Source organism: Abramis brama, assembly GCF_963993115.1.
Source record: "Abramis brama genome assembly, chromosome: 1".
Lineage (NCBI taxonomy): Eukaryota > Metazoa > Chordata > Actinopteri > Cypriniformes > Leuciscidae > Abramis > Abramis brama.
In genome coordinates, this window is record NC_139963.1 from 30504115 (window position 1) to 30522377 (window position 18263).

The 18263-nt window shown below is 37.3% G+C and overlaps 1 protein-coding gene across 2 annotated transcripts; it reads left to right on the forward strand.

Annotated features, from left to right (window-relative positions):
* Positions 1–987: 987 nt before the first annotated feature.
* On the forward strand, positions 988–18160 carry hsd3b7 (hydroxy-delta-5-steroid dehydrogenase, 3 beta- and steroid delta-isomerase). 2 transcript variants are annotated; one of them, XM_084135489.1, is made up of 7 exons: positions 988–1121; positions 5725–5952; positions 9655–9810; positions 11309–11417; positions 14848–14947; positions 16055–16217; positions 17296–18160. In XM_084135489.1, exons 2-7 carry the CDS (start codon positions 5793–5795, stop codon positions 17709–17711), a joined length of 1104 nt encoding a protein of 367 aa, XP_083991615.1. In that variant the 5' UTR covers positions 988–1121; positions 5725–5792; the 3' UTR covers positions 17712–18160. The 2 variants fall into 2 exon arrangements, with proteins under 2 accessions (XP_083991615.1, XP_083991616.1); XM_084135490.1 differs by lacking the exon at positions 988–1121 and adding an exon at positions 1432–2495.
* The last annotated feature ends 103 nt before the right edge of the window (positions 18161–18263 follow it).

Consider the following 18263-nt stretch of genomic DNA (forward strand, 5'->3'; position numbering starts at 1 on the left):
CCCTCCTGTAAGAAACAATTGTTGAACTTTGTGTTATGTAACAATTGCCTTGGCAGAATAACCTGCCACATCATGCTACTTTCAGCTGACTTTATTTTATTTTATTTTTTACAATCCAATCCATTTCACCCCACTGAGAGTCAGAATAACAGCATTAGAATGGCATGTTTCACTTTAAAGGTACTGTTTATTGTCCCCCTATATTGGATACATTTGTCTTGGTTGAGAAAACTGTTGCAACATGAACCCACAAAAACAGATTCACAATTACAGTATCATCTGAAAATTTCATAAAAAGATAAAAAATGATGAACTTACAGCAGACAACACTGAATTACATTTCACTTGTGTCCTGTTTGTTAAAAAAAGAATACCAATGAATCAAAAAAAGGATTAACCTTTAAATGAATTAATTTCTCCAGCAATGTATGTGCTTATGTGGTTGAGTCATGTTAAACGCAGAACTAAAATCAATAAAAACAGCCTAGCATAGGCAATCGGACTTTCCAGATGCTTCAAAACAAGGTGCATTAGTGTAGAAATATAGCATTATTAATACCCTGATTACTCTTGAAACTGATAGTGATCTAAGGATGGCTCCACATGCCTACGCAGCTCTTCTATAATAAGCTTTTCCATTGATTTCATGACTTTCTGTCACAGGATAATAGTCATTGTTTTCCTAAGGACAGTAAATTTTAGGAGTTGGAATTATAAAAGATTTTCCCCAAAGCTCTGGAAATACTGACAAGCTTTTAGTCTGCATCATGTCAGATGGCCAGCATTCCAGCAGGACTGAGTTGGATGAACATCATCTTTTATTTTGCAATAGCAGATCATTTCCAAAGTTTGTCTTCATATTATTGTAGATTTGGGCTATTGTTACAAATGTAAATAATGGACTCTGAATACTGATGTGTTTTGTTATTTTGTTCCACTAAGGCAGTAGAAATAACCTCTGTCACTCTTGCTCTCATGATTTACCATGTTCCTCTGTGAGGCGGAAGCATGATACTTGCAGAGAGGAAGATGCACCTCCGTCTCAAAAACTGGCACAGGAAATATTAACATCAATGTTGAGCTCACTGGATTCATTGAAGAAAATAATGGAAGTTACAGAGGTAAGGGGCAAATTCAAAGATATAAATGTATGTGTTTTTGTATAGACCACCTGCGAAGTTCGTGTTAAAATAATGAGAGAGATGTTGAGGAACACGAAGCATCAAGTGACAGCTTCAGTCATCTGACTTTGCGATAACCTAATTTTGTTGTGGGCCATGGATACAAAGGAGACTGAGTAAGACTTCGCGGAAACTCTCATTTGAAACACAATACCATTGAACTGAAACACAGTAGGCTACTCATTCATTCTGCAGAGGAAATCTGAGCGGATACCATGTTAAGTGTTCCGGACCAGACCTTGAATACCCCACAGTTTTGGCGTTAAAATACAGGACGTATCATTCATTCATCCTGATGACGTCTCTTTGCTGCGTCCTCCGGAGGTCGCGTTTGTCGACAGCATTCGTCATAAATAATGTCTTATTTCAGAACAGTAACAATTAGCCTATACAATAAAGTAGGACACAAAGAACTAGTGCTGATGAAAGCCGACTGCGTCGCCGGAAAAAAAGCTGACAGCCGATGTTCTGCGCCTGCATGTAAAGGATACTGTGTCTATTTCGGTAGATATATTCGTCCTTCAAAAAGGGAAACCGACGCTGCAGGGCAGGCTGCAGATACACAAACCTTAAACAAAGCAGTGCGTGCTTACCGTTTTGAATATCAATCTTGCTAAACACTTTCTTTATTCCACTCTGCTCATGTTAATATTGAAATATTCGTCAAGGAACACTCGGGTAAGAAGACTTCAGAACAGAACATCAGAACAGCCTTCTATCTGCGCCGTTCTGACTTCTTTGCTCGCTGTTTTGCTATTATTCTCGTGAACTGACTGGTTCACTAAGCCGAAGAGCCAATCAGAGTTCTCTCTCTCACCGACGGCCCGGGACACCCCGACGGCGTCCGACTAGAGACAACGGTGCGGAACACACCTGAAAAACTACTTGCCCGACGGCCGATCGTCGGCTTGCTGTGTCCCAGGCTTATGACTTAAAGCAAAGTTGCTGCTATAGTTGACGCTGCAAATTTTAGATAGGCCTAAAGGAAGATGAGCAGCCTATCAGTTTATCGGCGAGAAGTTCCAGAGTCACCGGTGGCAAACCGCTAATGCGGATGTAACCCCTACACCTGGATCCTCTGTGCAGGCCTCGAACCCGGGTCTCGGGCGTGCCGTGTGAGAGTGAGAGTCAGGCGCTAGGAGGCTAAAGACTGCAGCCTCTAGCGTCTGTCGCTAGAGCTCCTATTGAGATCAGAGGAGTGAGGTTTACTCGACACAGCGACTACTAGCTGCCCTCCGTTACACGGATAATGATTCATTTAAGCCAGTGTCTGGAATCTGGAGGACCATGATGCTATCAAGCCGCATTGCATACGTAAGATACAAAATGAAAAAATAAATCATAAAGAATTTTGATAAAAATCATATGTGTCAATGTCATGTAAGGAGATCTGATGAGTGTAAATCTTTTAACAATCTAGGTTAAAGGGTATGTTCCAATTTTGTATTTGAGTTGGTTTTATACATTTTCTGGATATGTGTATTTCCTTCTAGCCTATGTTAGATTTAAAATGTGGTATCCGAGCAAAAAGAACTAAAATACATTCACCTTGAATAGTTAAGTGAGGGTTGTCATTATTCCTTTTTCCAAAAAAAAAAAAATCAAATATTAATATCACATTTTGAGCTAAAATTCAACCTAAAAAAAGGCACTAAAAGTAAACTTATAAAGTCCCCATGAAATACTTTTTTGGGGTTTTTTTGGCTTTTAGTATGAATGTGTTAGACTTAGGGTTATCTATAGGCTAATATGCTCCAAAACAATGACAAAATTCACATTTAGAAGATATAAGCATTCAAAACTTACAGTTTCTCACTTCCACCAATATGGATCAATGATTTTGTTGACAAAAACCTAAAGTGTCCCGCCCCCAAGAAGATGCTGAAGCTGCGGCTGCAATCGGTCACTTGTTCACAGTATTAATATTTTATATGGTGAATGGCGCATAACTCACTATATAGGGGATAGGAAATGATTCAGACATTGTAAATATGCTTTCCACTGGGGCGAATGAAGTCTGGTTTTGTGTTTGTGTCACACGAACCGCCGCAGAGCACACAGTCTGCTCTGGTCCAGAGACATGATAGCACAGAGAGGATCATATGCTCAAGTCTGCGCAGACCACAAAACGTATCTGACCCATTTTAAAGGTGCTCTAAGCGATGTCACACGTTTTTTAGGCCAAAACATTTTTTGTCACGTACAGCAAACATCTCCTCACTATCCGCTAGCTACCTCTCCCCTGAACACACTGTAAAAAAACGCGGTCTCTGTAGACAGCCCAGGCTCCACAAACGGCAACAAAAACAAACTGGGCTAACCCGCACCACGAAACATAACAAACTGTTCCAGCCAATAACCGACTAGAAGGATTTGGGGGGTTAGTGTGCGGATGAGGAGGAGGGAGAGTCTAGCTAGCCTCCGTTTTGTTTGACAATACTTCGAACGTCAACAAGAAGTGACGTCACCCAACATCACTTAGAGCACCTTTAATACTGCACAGAATGCTTTATTAAAGCGATATGGAGGAGATTTTGAGGAGAAACAGGTAGACAGACTCGGCATTAAACAGCACTGACGAGTGGAAGAGATAACACCGGTGCCATGCATGCACCATCATACGTTTCAAAACGACACATCTACACAAACTACACTTTTCAAACTACACATCCTCAGCATGATAATGATCACTGTTTTGCTTTAGTAACAGTTTCATATTAAATCTAAAGGGGGAGTCTATTTGACTGGCTGTCAAATACGGCTTTACCGAGTTCAACAGCTCTGGCCGAGCTATGATATAAGCAAGCAAAACCTAATTGGCTATTTTAAAAAAGGGAAGGAGCTGCTCGATTTGTCCGCCCTGTCTTCCTGTGTCGAAATTACGTCACCACATTAAAAAACTCTGTTTGTTTTCGAACACTTCAAAATTCTTTAATCTTGGCTTCTTGCATGTTGATTATTACCACACTGACTTAATTTGGTGGACAAAGGTTTTTTCAAATATTAATACTTTTATTCCAACAATTGAAAACATGTTCCTCATAGAAGAGGTGTGTTCAAGTCATTGGGTTAATAAATTGCATTATTAATCCATCTTAGATGCATTACATCATTGACCCATCTGCAGTCAGTCATGAAGGGATTTCTGGAATGTTATTCTTGATCCACCTGACATGCAGCCAACATTTCAGTAATGTAACACAACCATATTCAGCTTATTTAATTATTTAATATTTAATATAATATATTAAGAAATAAAAGAGAGAAGCACAAATAGCAGTTCATCCGGTCATTGGTGAACTTTAAATATAAAAGAACACTTTAATGATTTCTTGTTAATTTGTAAAACTACTGAATTAAAACATTTGCTAAAAGAAAAAAAAACTGCCCAAACTATAAAATTCAACTGATGCCTTATTTCAATATAATGGCCCTTTTTCTGCTTACACAGTGCTGTATGATCTGTGAACCTGTCAGCTGAAACTGGTAAATTATTTATTATGAAGTATCATTTTCTCGCCCTCATGTTGTTCCAACCCGTATACGTTTCTTTCTTCTGTTGAACACATGAAAGAAATTCTGAAGGATGGTGAATGGCAGCCAGACAATTAGTGTCACCCATTGACTTACAGTATATTATAGGAAACAAAAATACTATGAAAGTCATAGTCAGCATTCTTTAAAATATCTTCTTTTGAGTTCAACTCATACAGGTTTGGAAAAACATGAGGGTGAGTAAATGAGGACAGATACTATCACTTTAAGCTTCTTTTGTTTATAATGTTTCAGTTCTTAAGTCAAGTTAAGAACAGTTGATCTGATGTAACCAGTTTGGTAATATAGTCCAACTGCTAAACGGTTTTGCTACGCAAATTCTCTTACTTAATTTCCCTTAATGTACAGTTTTTTCCCACACAGTGTTGAAGATTATGCAAAAAAGAAGCCTTTTAACAGGTTCAATTTTATTTTATATGGGCTCTGTCCTTGACATGATATTGTGCTTGTGATTACAGTTATGATCATTGTTAATTTTTAACTACTCGCACACTTTGGGATTTTGAAAATAGGTTGCATAACTTTTAATTCATGTCTTGCAAGATTTGATATTTGTGCAGAGTAGACAAAAGTTAGGATTACATAGTGTTAGTGGATGAGTGATTGTGCACAAAAGACTAATTAAATAAGTCAAATTGGAAAAAAATTATTCGCTCCAGTGGGGTAATCGATCTCCATTTCTTCTCCATTTCATCCAAAAATGAAAATTATTTAATTAATTACGGAGTTGGATCCAGATATAAGGGGTGGAGATTGGTAGGTTTAGGGGTGGGTTTAGGGATCAGGGGGTGGAGATGGGTAGGTTAGGTAGCCTAATCTGGATCCAACTCCTCCCCCTGCTGGAGTGAATTCATGTAACAACATTCAGACTGTCAGAAAGTACTTGTCCATTCAATGCTTGTAGGCTACGTTGATTTGTTGCCTACAGGTAAGTTAGCCTATTGCTTGTTATTACGCTGTACTTGACGTCCTTTTGTTTACTTTGCAGAGTGAATCAACCGACTGTCGTCGGTAACCACTTCAGTCAACATCGGGAGAGGATTCAACTGAGTTATAATGTCTAATGAGAAATCGAAGTTAACTTATTTGATAACTGGAGGATGCGGTTTTCTTGGGCAGCACCTGTTGAGAGTTTTGTTGGAGAAGGAAGAAAATATCAAAGAGATCAGGCTTTTCGATAAAACCGTTTACCCTAATCTACAAAGTCACAGTACAGGTAAGTTAAGAAACACATGGAACAAACTGTTTATTGCGAGCTTATTAGTTCCCACAATGGTTTGAATATTGATATATCCTACTAATTTGTTGAATAGGCTATACGTTTATGGTTAGGTCTCAATACTTAACGTTAGTTGTTCCCATCTATTCATAGTAACGTTCACTACGTTCGTTTTAGTTTTCAGACGCTTGATGTTAACTATAAAGCCTACTTCACGCTATTTGTGTCATGTTTTTAAAAGTAATTAACATGTTTATCACATCTCAAATTATGCATTGCGTTTTATAATATTCGATAATGGGAATTACATTTTAAACATTTTTGGATTAATATGACGGACTAATTTAACTTGCTGAGCATTTCAACGCTAGCCTATTGTTGCATACGTTGAAAAAAATTAAAGAAATCTTGATTGGGAATGACACAGGCTAAATAAAAATGTTATATTCACAAAATATTTACTTTCATTGTTCTTTATTTTCTTCATCATACATCACATTTCATCTTAAACTAACACGGTTGCTTCAACAGTGTCAGTTTAAGATGAAATGTGAAGAACAATCAGTATTAAATATTTTGTTGGTAACCAAGTACACACAACTTCTGAAAACATTTATGTCAAAATTTCTGTTTGTGTTGGAAATTAAGCCACAAATCGAAAGGGGGCTATAGTGGAAATATTTTTGGGAAATAAATAAATCTCTAATTCTAATACTCTAAATATTGAATTTATGTATATTCTTCCTTTAGATGATCATAGTTTAAAAAATGTAGTAATTTATAGATTGTTTTTGACATTCGTGATGAGCACAGTATAGGGTGTAGTTTCCGAAAGTGCCCAGGGGAAACATCTGTTGTTTTTTATGACTCCAATAATGGGAAAGAACATTGAAAAGATTGAGGAAATGGAAATGTTCATTCATGTCACTGTGTATATTATTGGCTTGGTTACGTTGTTGAGGTCAGGCCACACATGTCACTCCCATCCAGTCCAGTGTCCTCTTCTCACCTTCCCTGCCCCATGAATCTGATGTCCTGCTGTACAAAGGGGATATTATGCAGTGTATTGACCAACCCCCACTGATCATGTTAAAATTGAGAAATGGATCTCTTTTTGTGTGTAGCTCTGCTTAGCTGAAGCACAGTGTACTTTAGCACTATATCATTATGCAACTTCTTTCTGAGAAATAGATGCACGAGGCATGTTGGATTTTGAATTCAGTTATCTGCTTCTAATTTAGATGTCAAATGTTTTCTATGAACCAGAGTTTCTTGGCTCTTTCAACAAGTAGATACCATACATTACAGTGTCCGTTGTCCTGCCTCAATGTATTCTACTCCTCACATATTCTGCTAGTTTTTATCCCAGGGGCTATGGGGGAAAGATTGCATTACTTCCACAAATATGCTTGGAACTGACAACAGTTAAACATGTGGTCAAAGTCTAAATGGCAACAGAAAGACGTTAGATAACCATTTGTTATCAGAACTGAACATTGACTTACTTGGCACTGTGAAATAGTAGTTTGTATTTAATAGTAGTTTTTTGTATGTGACTGATTTTATCTAAACTTTGTGACTGCTTGCAAAGATTTTGTTCATAGACAGACTTTATGTTATTTATAATGTTTTATCATAAAGCTCAATTAATCAACATCACCCAGATACAAGGGACTGTAGGAAACTCAGAATCGAAGACAAAGAGACTTGGTTCTTTCTTCAGTAGGATTCTTTATTGAGATCACGAGTCATAGCTGCAGTCATCAAGTCTGACTAAGGGAACTTTACATGGTCTCTTATAGGCATTCAGTGGGCAGTCCTTAAAAGTGTTGACCTTACACACAGCCTTAGAGATGACCACTAAATCTAATCATCTAAAGACAGATAGAGGCAATAACCCCCAACTGGAGTTAATGGTACCCCCCAAATTGTATAAACAACACATGGTCACAGGAACTAAGACTATGTAAACATTCACACATAGTTCAACTCTCAGCAGGAATATCAAAGACTTACAAAACCCCTTCAATGGAAACTATATTGAATCTAATCAGTAAATGGATGCCATCATGTTCACCTTGAATGCCCAATACAGTGTAGGCTAGTTCACCTTAGTTTTTCATGTGATGTTATGTAAGGAAGTAGGATCAGCAGATCTTAAACATATTCTTAAATTTGTAATCCTACAGGATAGACATGTTTATTTGAACATCTTTGCATGGCACAGAGGCAATTACAGGTTGTTCCAGTCACATACATTATTGTTTGTCTTGTGTAGCTAAAGAGTTTGTCATTCTTTGGAGTTGTTAAATGGATAAGTGTAAAAGCAATTGACAATTTCAGCTATCAGAGAGATGCTACAGCAGATCCAGAGACAATATTTCTTTGCAGAACAGTGATGAAGGGCTGTTCTTTGTTAGAAAAATAGCTACGAGTGAGAAAGGGAACAATGTATGTTGTTTACAAGGACGAGGGTGCTGCTCCCACCAGATAGATGGAGTTTATTGTTTATTTCCTGTACTCAATAATTGCATCATTGTAATCAAGAATTTAACTCACAATCCTAAAAATGACATCAGGAAGCTTCCTAAGGTCATAGAGATAATAGGATGCTGATAATAGGAGGAGATATTTGGATACACCAAAGTGACCTTGTCATCAGCTGTCACCAACACACCCACACACTCCCTCATTTACTAGAATACATAAAGCACGTACACACTTTGTTTGGTAAGAGGAAAACAGAAATGTCAGTAGATTTAGTACTAGAGAAATCTTTTTATTGTATAAAAATATTGGTTACACTTTATTTTAAAGTGTCCTTGTTACAGTGTAATTATACATTTAAGTACTGAGTAATATTAATTAACAACATGTACTTACTATAGGGTTAGGAATAGGTTTTTTTTTAGGGTTATTTGCATGTAATTATTATGTATAATGTATTGCTATTGGTACAGTAAGTGGTTACACAATTTTAAGGTGAGGTAGTTACATTGTACTTAGTCAAATAAGTTCTTGCGTTCTGCTGGGTGAGGTAGTGCTGTTGTCATGCGTGTGGGACCGGGGTAAATGACAGTCACTGGATACTAGGGACGGGATTTCAGGGCAGGAGTAGCTGCGCAGGAGGCGGTTGGAGCCGCTACCTGACAACGACACTACTGGGACGGCTTCTGCTTCCTCCTTGCCTCCTTTTCTTTTTGGCTGGTTTACATTCTTCATGGGTCTGCTTAGTTTTCTTTCTAAATGCACTGGATCTGTTGAATCCGGTGACAAACGTTCCTTTATTTCTTCTCTTGATGCAAGACCAGAAAGAGATGTCGCCTGCTCCTCAGACACAGCAATAGACTGTTGGCGGTGCACTACTGTTATTTTTGAAGATTTACCACTGAAGTCACCCTGTAGTCCTCAAACTTACTGTATGCTTGGGTGGACGAAGGTTTCTCTTCTGCGAAGCTGTAGAAAATCTAGTTAAAATGCCTTTTTTATAGACATTCATGCCTTTCATTAAAACACTGAATAGAAAAGATTGAAATGTTCGCAACACTGCTTACTCCCATATTTTAATAAAAAAGCAACGTTTCGACCCTACTGGGTCTTCTTCAGGCAAAAAAAAACATATTTTTTAACATATATTTTATTAAAACACTAACAATCCATTTGCTTTTTAACAAGGTATCTTTTCTCTTTTATTTGCAGAACATGTGAAGGTGGTGGTGGTGCAGGGGGATATAACAAATTATGGGAGCGTGCGTGATGCCTTTCAGGGAGCAGACCTGGTTATCCACGCAGCTAGTTTGGTTGATGTGTGGTATAAAGTCCCTGAAAAGGCCATCTATGCTGTCAATGTCAAAGGTGAGTGAAGAATAAGACTGAGGAACAAACGGAGATGGATAGTAATGACTTCACTGTAGAAGTGATGCCAATGTTTTGCCCTTTGAACGGGTTTAGGAGAACACTGAATGTTGCCAGCTTTGAAGATGGACTGCTGTTTAAAAGTTTAGGGTTGGTAATGTCTGTTCAAATGTATGCTCACAAGGCTGCATTTATTGTAACAAACATATAGTAAAAAGCATAATATTGTGGGAATTGACATGTTTAATGGAATATATTTTTGTCAAATCTGAATTTTCAGTTTCATAACTCCAGTCTTCAGTGTCACATGATCCTTCAGAAATCATCACACTTTTGTATTATTATCAATTATCAATCAGATTTTCTTTTGTAACTATGCAAGCCTTTACTGTCATGTTTTATTTCATGCATCTTTGCTGAATAAATATTCATATCTTTTTTAAAAAATCTTCTAGACCCCAAACTTTTAAACAGTAGTGTTTTTTTTTGTGTGTTTTTTTGTCAGTGGGTGTTATGTAGGTTTTGGTTTCTCCGACAGTTTTCCTTTGGTGACATTTCCAGGAACCTTTAAACTTTACGATCTGTTTGGTCCGGAAATGCATCATTTACTCTCACACACAAGGCGAGAATTTGCATCGTTTTCTTTCTAAAAAGGAAGTGAGCATAATAGGCATGTGCTTTTTAGCTACAGTCCACAGCTCTTCTACAATAAACCCTCATGCTATAGGCTGGACAGATCATGTGGCTTTATGAGAAATAGAGCATATGCAGTTACTGACATCTCATTAAGCTCATCAGAAACATCAAACTCTCCATTTACAAACATTACATAAAGATGTCTGATGTTGGAATTCATGAAAACATGTCTATATTATCAGATACGATGTTTTTAATTTTGACTGTTTGTGGTAGACCTTACTGGTTTTAATGTTCCTTACATATGTTTAGGCCTGTGTCAGTTTAGCACTCACTGATATAGACACACCCAGAAGATACAGATTAAAAACCAGAGCAAGAGATGATGAATGTGCTGTCGTACTGGAATGTTCCATTGTTTTGGATCCTGCCCTACCATATCATTTGATCCTTTTCTCTCACATCTACATTCCACATTAATTTCCCAGATGTCTCCTCTTTAAATGCCATTGAAAGAGGCTGGATACTTAAGCGCCATCTGCACAATTGTTTACCTTTATTTTTATCACTTATCACTAAATACCTGATACTTCAGAAAGCATTTACATAGCTGATGGTTTTCTCGTTCAGACTATCTGGTGCTTCCAAGTGCATGAAAGCATTACTTGGAATTTAGGGATCGTGTCAGTTCAGTTCCAGCTTCCAGTCTGGTTAATGTCAGTGTAAGCAACACAAACAGATTTGTTTTAGCGCCTTCATTTGTTTTAGTACAGCAGTAGTGTTCCTTTTTTCTTCACCCCTTAGTTGTTTTTAATGTATTTTTAATTAATGCTTTTTCTTTCTGGGTGCTGTTTTCCATCAGGGACGGAGAATGTAATAAATGCCTGTGTAGAAATCGGTATTCAGAATTTGATCTATACAAGCTCCATGGAGGTGGTTGGTCCAAATGTAAAAGGAGATACATTCATCAGGTAAGTGTATTAATTTAAATATCGTTTTATATGTAAGAAGACTTTACATAGTGTTGTGTGTTCAGATTCAAAATATTCACTGAAATAAAAAGAGTTTAAAGGATTTGGGCGTAATGGAGAGAATATCTGGGAGACTGAAGGGGTGGAAGGGTTTGCACATGCTGAATGCATTCTGGAATGACATAGCAGAATTTCACAATGTTTTCAACATTCCATCATGAAATATCTGTCAAGCTGAATAATTACAGGCCACAGTTGTGATGGACACAGTTTGGGAATGCTATTTACACTTTTTTAACATTCAAAAAGTAAAGGTCTGTATCTCTGCCACTGCGGTTTTTCTACTGGTCAAAACACTTGTGGTGTTGTGCATCGTCGTATTCTTTGTATGTTGTGTTCTAGTGGTAGGAATTCTAAAGTGGCAATTGCCAGCTCTGTAATTAGTCAGCCCAGATGGAATCTTATGTTTTCCCCACATGTTCTGTGTTGATTTTGCAGGAAACGTATGAATTATGCTTGTAAACATGTTAAAATGTGACCTGAGAGTAATAAAGACACAAACTATTTAGCCATAAAATGTAAAAAAAAAAAAAAAAAAAAAATTGTGTTTAAAACATGGATGTGTAAAAGTTGTGAATTGTGAATGCTCCACGGATCGTGGTTTGGCCTAGTAATCAACCAAACTCAAAGAAAAATGTGTCATGCAGTCTTATCAGAGACCCAAATGACAAATTTAGGATGACTTTTAAGTGCAACAAAGGTTTTTAACTCAAGTCTTGCCACCAACTTCAAATAAAAAAAAGCACACAGAGAAAACCTTGAAGTCTTTCCATTACTGTCATGTGCTAGAAACATTAATGTTTTCCTGAGTGACTAACACACATATATACAGATCATCAGTTTTGAGATATTTTCATTCAAACATATATTCACATATTCACACATCAATTACATTATTTAAAAGCAACAAGATTATATTTCAGCAATTACATGTCATCCCTCCTCTCTCTCTCTCCCTCCTTCCCTCCACATTCTTTTGATACCTAACGTTGTTAAACATTAGTTGCATGCCTTTCTAAGGTCATGAAAATAATGAATGTTTTTGCTGGAAAATGTGAGCTGCCATATTCAATTATTCACATAAGAAAGATAAAAACTACCTTCATAACCTCTTTGGAAAGCAGCATTGCACAAAAGATTTGTGTTGTTGCAATATCTGTGTTTCTCTCACATTACAGAATATTAAAAGCTAAAATGCAACAAACTATTTCTATAAATAATTGTGATTAATTACAAACCCCAACTCAAACCCAAAGTTATACCTAGGTAAAATGTTTGAGTTAGGTTTGGGTTTGTTATTAAAGGTGCATTGTGTAATATTTAGGAGGATCTGTTGACAGAAATGCTATTTCATAAACATAACTATGTTTTCAGTGGTGTATAAAGACCTTACTTAAAGGGTCATGAAACCCCCCTCTTTCAGCTCAAGTCTAGCTCACAATCTTTTTGAAAAATGCAACTTAAATGGGCGTGGTGGGTGTGAGAAGAAGGGAGGGGAGTGGGTGTGAGAAGAAGGGAGGGGAGTGGGTGTGAGAAGAAGGGAGGGGAGTGGGTGTGGTCAAAGCCCAAAGTGGCCCATGCATATCGACTGTCACTAAAAATCAGTGGTAAAACGTGAGGAAATGCTAGATATTTTATAGCTGGCAAAGTTAAAGTCTAATGAAATACACTGACACCTTATTTTTGTCCTTTCAAAAGTAACTGAATGCCCTGCTACACATATTAACCTACTACAGTAGGCTAATCATAATTCTATTTAAAACATATAAATGTACATGTATAATTATGCCATTATAAAATATATATTTGTTTATATACACACTATAAATGCATATATTTGAAAATAATAAATTTTCCGCTTAAAAAAAAACAAACGTTCCGTACATAGCCTAGATCTACGCGCCCCCTAAACACACATAATAAAGATGGACAATGACATAAACATTTGCACAAACTAAGCATACGGTCCATACAATTGAGGTATTATCGACATATCTAAATTTTAATAACGAGTGATTATTTAACAAAAGGCAAGTAACACACACACACCTCTGAAGCGATAGGAAAGGTCCTCGGGACCGCATCACTCGCAAGACCAAAACCTGCATTGGTGTACAAGGTCGAAGTCCACCTTTCTCCAGTTGAATGGTTGCTACACACCCATAGTTTAGATGTGTCCGTGGTTGATGGCCGGAGTCTAGCCCTGGCAGAATCGCGGGGAAAGATGCACTGGAACTTTTGCACCACGAAAACAAACGCGCGTCCCATTATTGCCTCTCTCATCTACTAGCGAAATCACAGTTTGACATGTCTGTCTTTGGAAAGTTCCACGTGGTGTCATGAATAATTAAGAGACAGTCTCTTCTCATTGGATAAGAAAACTCAGTCATGAATAATTATGAGACACCGATGAGTCATCAAAGTACTATAGTGCTCTGCCACGCCACAGCCTGTGACGTGGACACGATGAAGATTTTAAACCCGGAAGACGAAAATAGCGGAAAAAAACTAAAATTTAACCATTTCCCCCCTACTATTAAATCTAACAGATGCTAACATTGTCTTCAATGGTGTTCAACACACATACCTCTGTTAAAATCTCAGAAAATTTGGTTTAGGGTTTCATGACCCTTTAATGAACCGTTATGTTTTTGGAATGAGCCATTTCTATCTACATACACCGCGGGTCCCCTTACGTTGAAATGTGCTGACATGTTTCTACAGTAGCCCTAAACGGACAAACGTTTCGTCACTATGTTGTACTTTGTGCAAAGAAGCTAGCTAAAGTCAGCGAACTGACACAATGATGAACAAGTAACAATAATATTCGCAATAACATATAGTTTTACTTAATAATTAAGTAAACCTAATTTCTTAATTTATCTTTGTAAAGAAACCTCATTGCTTAATTGGCTAAACTCTCGACGACATCTTCCTGTCGGCCACCGTAACTTCTGTTGGTTGCAATTTGCAAACTCACCACTAGATGCCACTAAAAATTACACAGTGCACCTTTAAGTGTTTCATTTTACCAAAAATGTAATTTTATATGTGCAACACTCACTGTGCAATGACAGAGACAGTGATGTTTCAGCCATCCTCAGGATGTAGCGTCATTTTGTGCTTGCACACACATTCCATCTGTGCAAGCTGTAAGAATGCATCTGTGTCTACTCATTCAGAGAGAGTATACAAAGAGAGCGAGCATTATGGGGATGTTTGACAGTATTGGTCGGGTTGTGCCACATAATTTTAGTTTCAGACTGAGTTGAGGCTTCAGCTTAATGCCTGTGTAGCTCTGCTACCTATTACTTAACATTTAAAAAAAACCTCAGACTTTAACTCTTTGTGTTCTTCTTCCTTCCTTGAGAGGGAATGAGGATACTCCATATAATATATTCCATGAGATGCCCTACCCAAAGACCAAAGCTGCAGCTGAGAAAATGGTGCTGGGAGCCAATGGCACAAAGGTACATCACAACCCAACAATAATCACACACAGATTTAGAAATGACTCTGGCTTCAATAACTTAGAAAAGTCACAATCACCATTTATAAACACTCTGATTAGGAAGTTAGAGTATGTTTACACGACAATGATGTGCTAAAAACGGAAAGGTTTTTTCTTTGTACAGATGACAACGTTATCAAAACGATCCCCGTTCACACGGATCTGTGAAAACGACTAATAACGTTGTATTATGCATGCCAGACGTAGTTGGCGATGTCACTTTGTTAAGAAAGTCGAATGCACATGCTTATAGACACAAATTACATAATCTATCATTTTATTGTCCGATTTTCATTCAAAGATTGTTAATCTTGATAATTCTGTATTATTACTTTGTCTTCTGGGTAAATTTCCTCTTCACAAAGCCAGAACCATTCACTGTAATCCCAATTTTATAATGTTCTCCTCTGATATAAAGTCCCTTTTTTGCTTCCTCTAAGAAAATGTCAAAACCTTTGAACACAAAGGCTTCGAAAACATATATCGTCCTTGAGTCTGTTGTAAGGAACCTTTAATTTTTCATGATGTCAAAATGTTATACTGTTAAATGTTATAATGTCCGTATTGAGGCATATACTGCACGTTTGCAGTTTTATCAACTTTTATGCAAGTAATTAATGTCATTTAAAAATGATTTTTCAAGTTTTCTACTTAGTACTTGCATATGTTATATTCAGGAGGGATGTACAAATATCACCCAAAACTTTATTAAAATCTACTGACATTTTGATGGAATTGAAACTCTTACTTCTCAATCACATTCTAGTTGCTATTTTCCAACTTTGCACAATACTGCACCCTCCCAAACCCAAGGGAAACAAACAACACATAGCACTTAAATCCTTAAATCACTGTATGTTTTTCTATGGTCACGCCTTTGCTCTTGGTGTTTCAGCGTTTGCTGGCGTTTCTAAACACTTTAAATCTTAATAACATTGTTGGTGTGTCTTCTGCATCTGAGTGATTTGTTTTGTAATGGAAATATCATTTGTTTGCTTTTCTGCTGCTGCAAAAAAAAAAGTGATTGATTTCTTTCTCTCTCCTTTCTCCCACTCTCCATGATTAGGTAAAGGGAGGGAACATTCTCTACACATGCTGTCTGCGGCCAACAGGCATCTATGGGGAACAACACCAGCTCATGAAGGACTTCTACCAGAACGGGGTCCGTACAGGTGGTTGGGTGATCAGGGGAGTTCCACGGGACACGGAGCACGGGCGGGTCTATGCAGGTTAACCAACAGCCGCTTGCTTCTGTGTGTGATGATTCTGATTTACCATAAACACAGTAACTACGGCAACAGGGGAACTGAGAAAAAAGAATAGAATCTTAATTGATTTGATGTCACTTTATACACTGCCTTTTTTCTGAATCTGAGCAAATCCGTCTGTCACAGGACAGGTCATAGTCCAAACATTCACAATTATGATGATCCCCTTCCTAAAAACTCTGCTATTTTTGTGTGTAAAGACACATTTATACTGTGAAAAATAAAAGTCTTATAAACAAGTCTTAAATATCGCCTGGAAAATAATTCAGTAGTATTAATGATAATATTTATCTTTTTGTAGCCATTAGATTACATTTAGTTAGAAAAACCTCAAGCATAAACCATACAGTAAGTAAAACAAACCATGGCTGTCAGTGGAATCAGTTAATTGTGATAAATCTCATGATTTTTGTCCAGTCTTTAGAAAGCAGAATGAAATAATACCTAATTTAGTACATTTTAACTTTATTTTATTTGATATAATAACACATTTATTTATTTTTCTCCTAACTTTGTTGTGTTCCACCTCGACCTCTTGACTTTATTAAAGGGATAGTTCACCCAAAAATGAAAATGCTGTCATCATTTACTCTTCCTCAAGTTGTTCCAAACCTGTATGACTTTCTTTCTTCTGCTGAACACAAAAGAAGATATTTTAAAGAAGGTTGGTAATTAAACAGTTGCTGGTCCCCATTGACTTCCATAGTATTTTTTTTTCCTACTATGGAAGTCAATGGGGTCCATCAGTCGTTTGGTTACCGACTTTCTTCAAAATATCTTCTTTTGTGTTCAGCAGAAGAAAGAAAGTCATACAGGTTTGGAACAACTTGAGGAAGAGTAAATGATGACAGAATTTTCATTTTTGGGTGAACTATCCCTTTAAATGAGTAGGAAAAATGTCAGTACATACATAGAATGTGAATGTATCTGTGCTGTTTATATATTTATGTCATGCTATGATTAATTTGCTTGAGTTTGGAATGATAGACTCCGAAGTGTAATCTCTTAAATACCTCGGATGTGGGTTTTTTGCACGCAGGTAATGTGGCCTGGATGCACCTGCTAGCAGCACGTGCTCTGCGGGAACATCCCGATCGGCTGGGTGGGGAGTTTTATTTCTGCTACGATGACTCTCCGTACAAGAGCTACGAAGACTTCAACATGCAGTTCCTGTCGACCTTCAACTTTCGCCCGTTGCATGTGCCAGTGTGGGTGCTGTGGTTCATAGCGTGGATGAACGACCTGATGCGCTGGCTCCTCAAGCCGTTCTACAACTACACACCACTGCTCAATGGATACACACTCGCTGTGGCCCGCACATCCTTCACTGTCTGCACAGACAAAGCGTTTCGTCACTTTCAGTACCGACCGCTCTACAGCTGGGAGCAGTGCCTGGCCCGTACGCAGAGCTGGGTCAACACGTTCCCTTTAGAAACCAGCACTAAGGACACCTAACAGCTGCTTTAATATCATGAGGACAGGTTTAATTAGCACATCTGTGGCCAAATATGAAAGTATTATTTTGAGTAATGACCTCTAATGATAGACTGCACACATATTTTTGTTAAATGTCGTACTGCAGTATTTAGTATGTGCTTTGCATTAAGTACATTAAATGCACCTCTTAATCATATAATTACAGTTGTGATGATCTGTCAGACATGTAGATGAATGAAAAGTCATGCTATTATTGACATTATTATTAACAGCTGGAATAAACTTTACATTACAAGCACTTTCATTCAAAATGCACAACTGAAGCTGTTTTGATTGTAATCTCGCACTGCAAAAACATGTATTCTTTTGATCTGATAGCTGAAGTCTTTGAGCTGAATATATTTAATATATCAAATATAACGTGTTATACAATCCACCACATAAACTTGTATATTTATACATTTCTTAAAAAATAAAATAATAAAAAAAAAATATTTAATTAAAGTATTATGAAAATATTTAGATTTAAATACATTGTATTGTTTACTTCTGTGGATACTTATGTATCGG

Coding starts and splice junctions, on each gene's coding strand:
- hsd3b7 (XM_084135489.1), top strand. CDS start 5,793: ATGTCTAATGAGAAATCGAAGTTAACTTATTTGATAACTGGAGGATGC. Junction 9,811..11,308: donor CTATGCTGTCAATGTCAAAG/GTGAGTGAAGAA, acceptor GTTTTCCATCAG/GGACGGAGAATGTAATAAAT. Junction 11,418..14,847: donor AAAGGAGATACATTCATCAG/GTAAGTGTATTA, acceptor TCCTTCCTTGAG/AGGGAATGAGGATACTCCAT.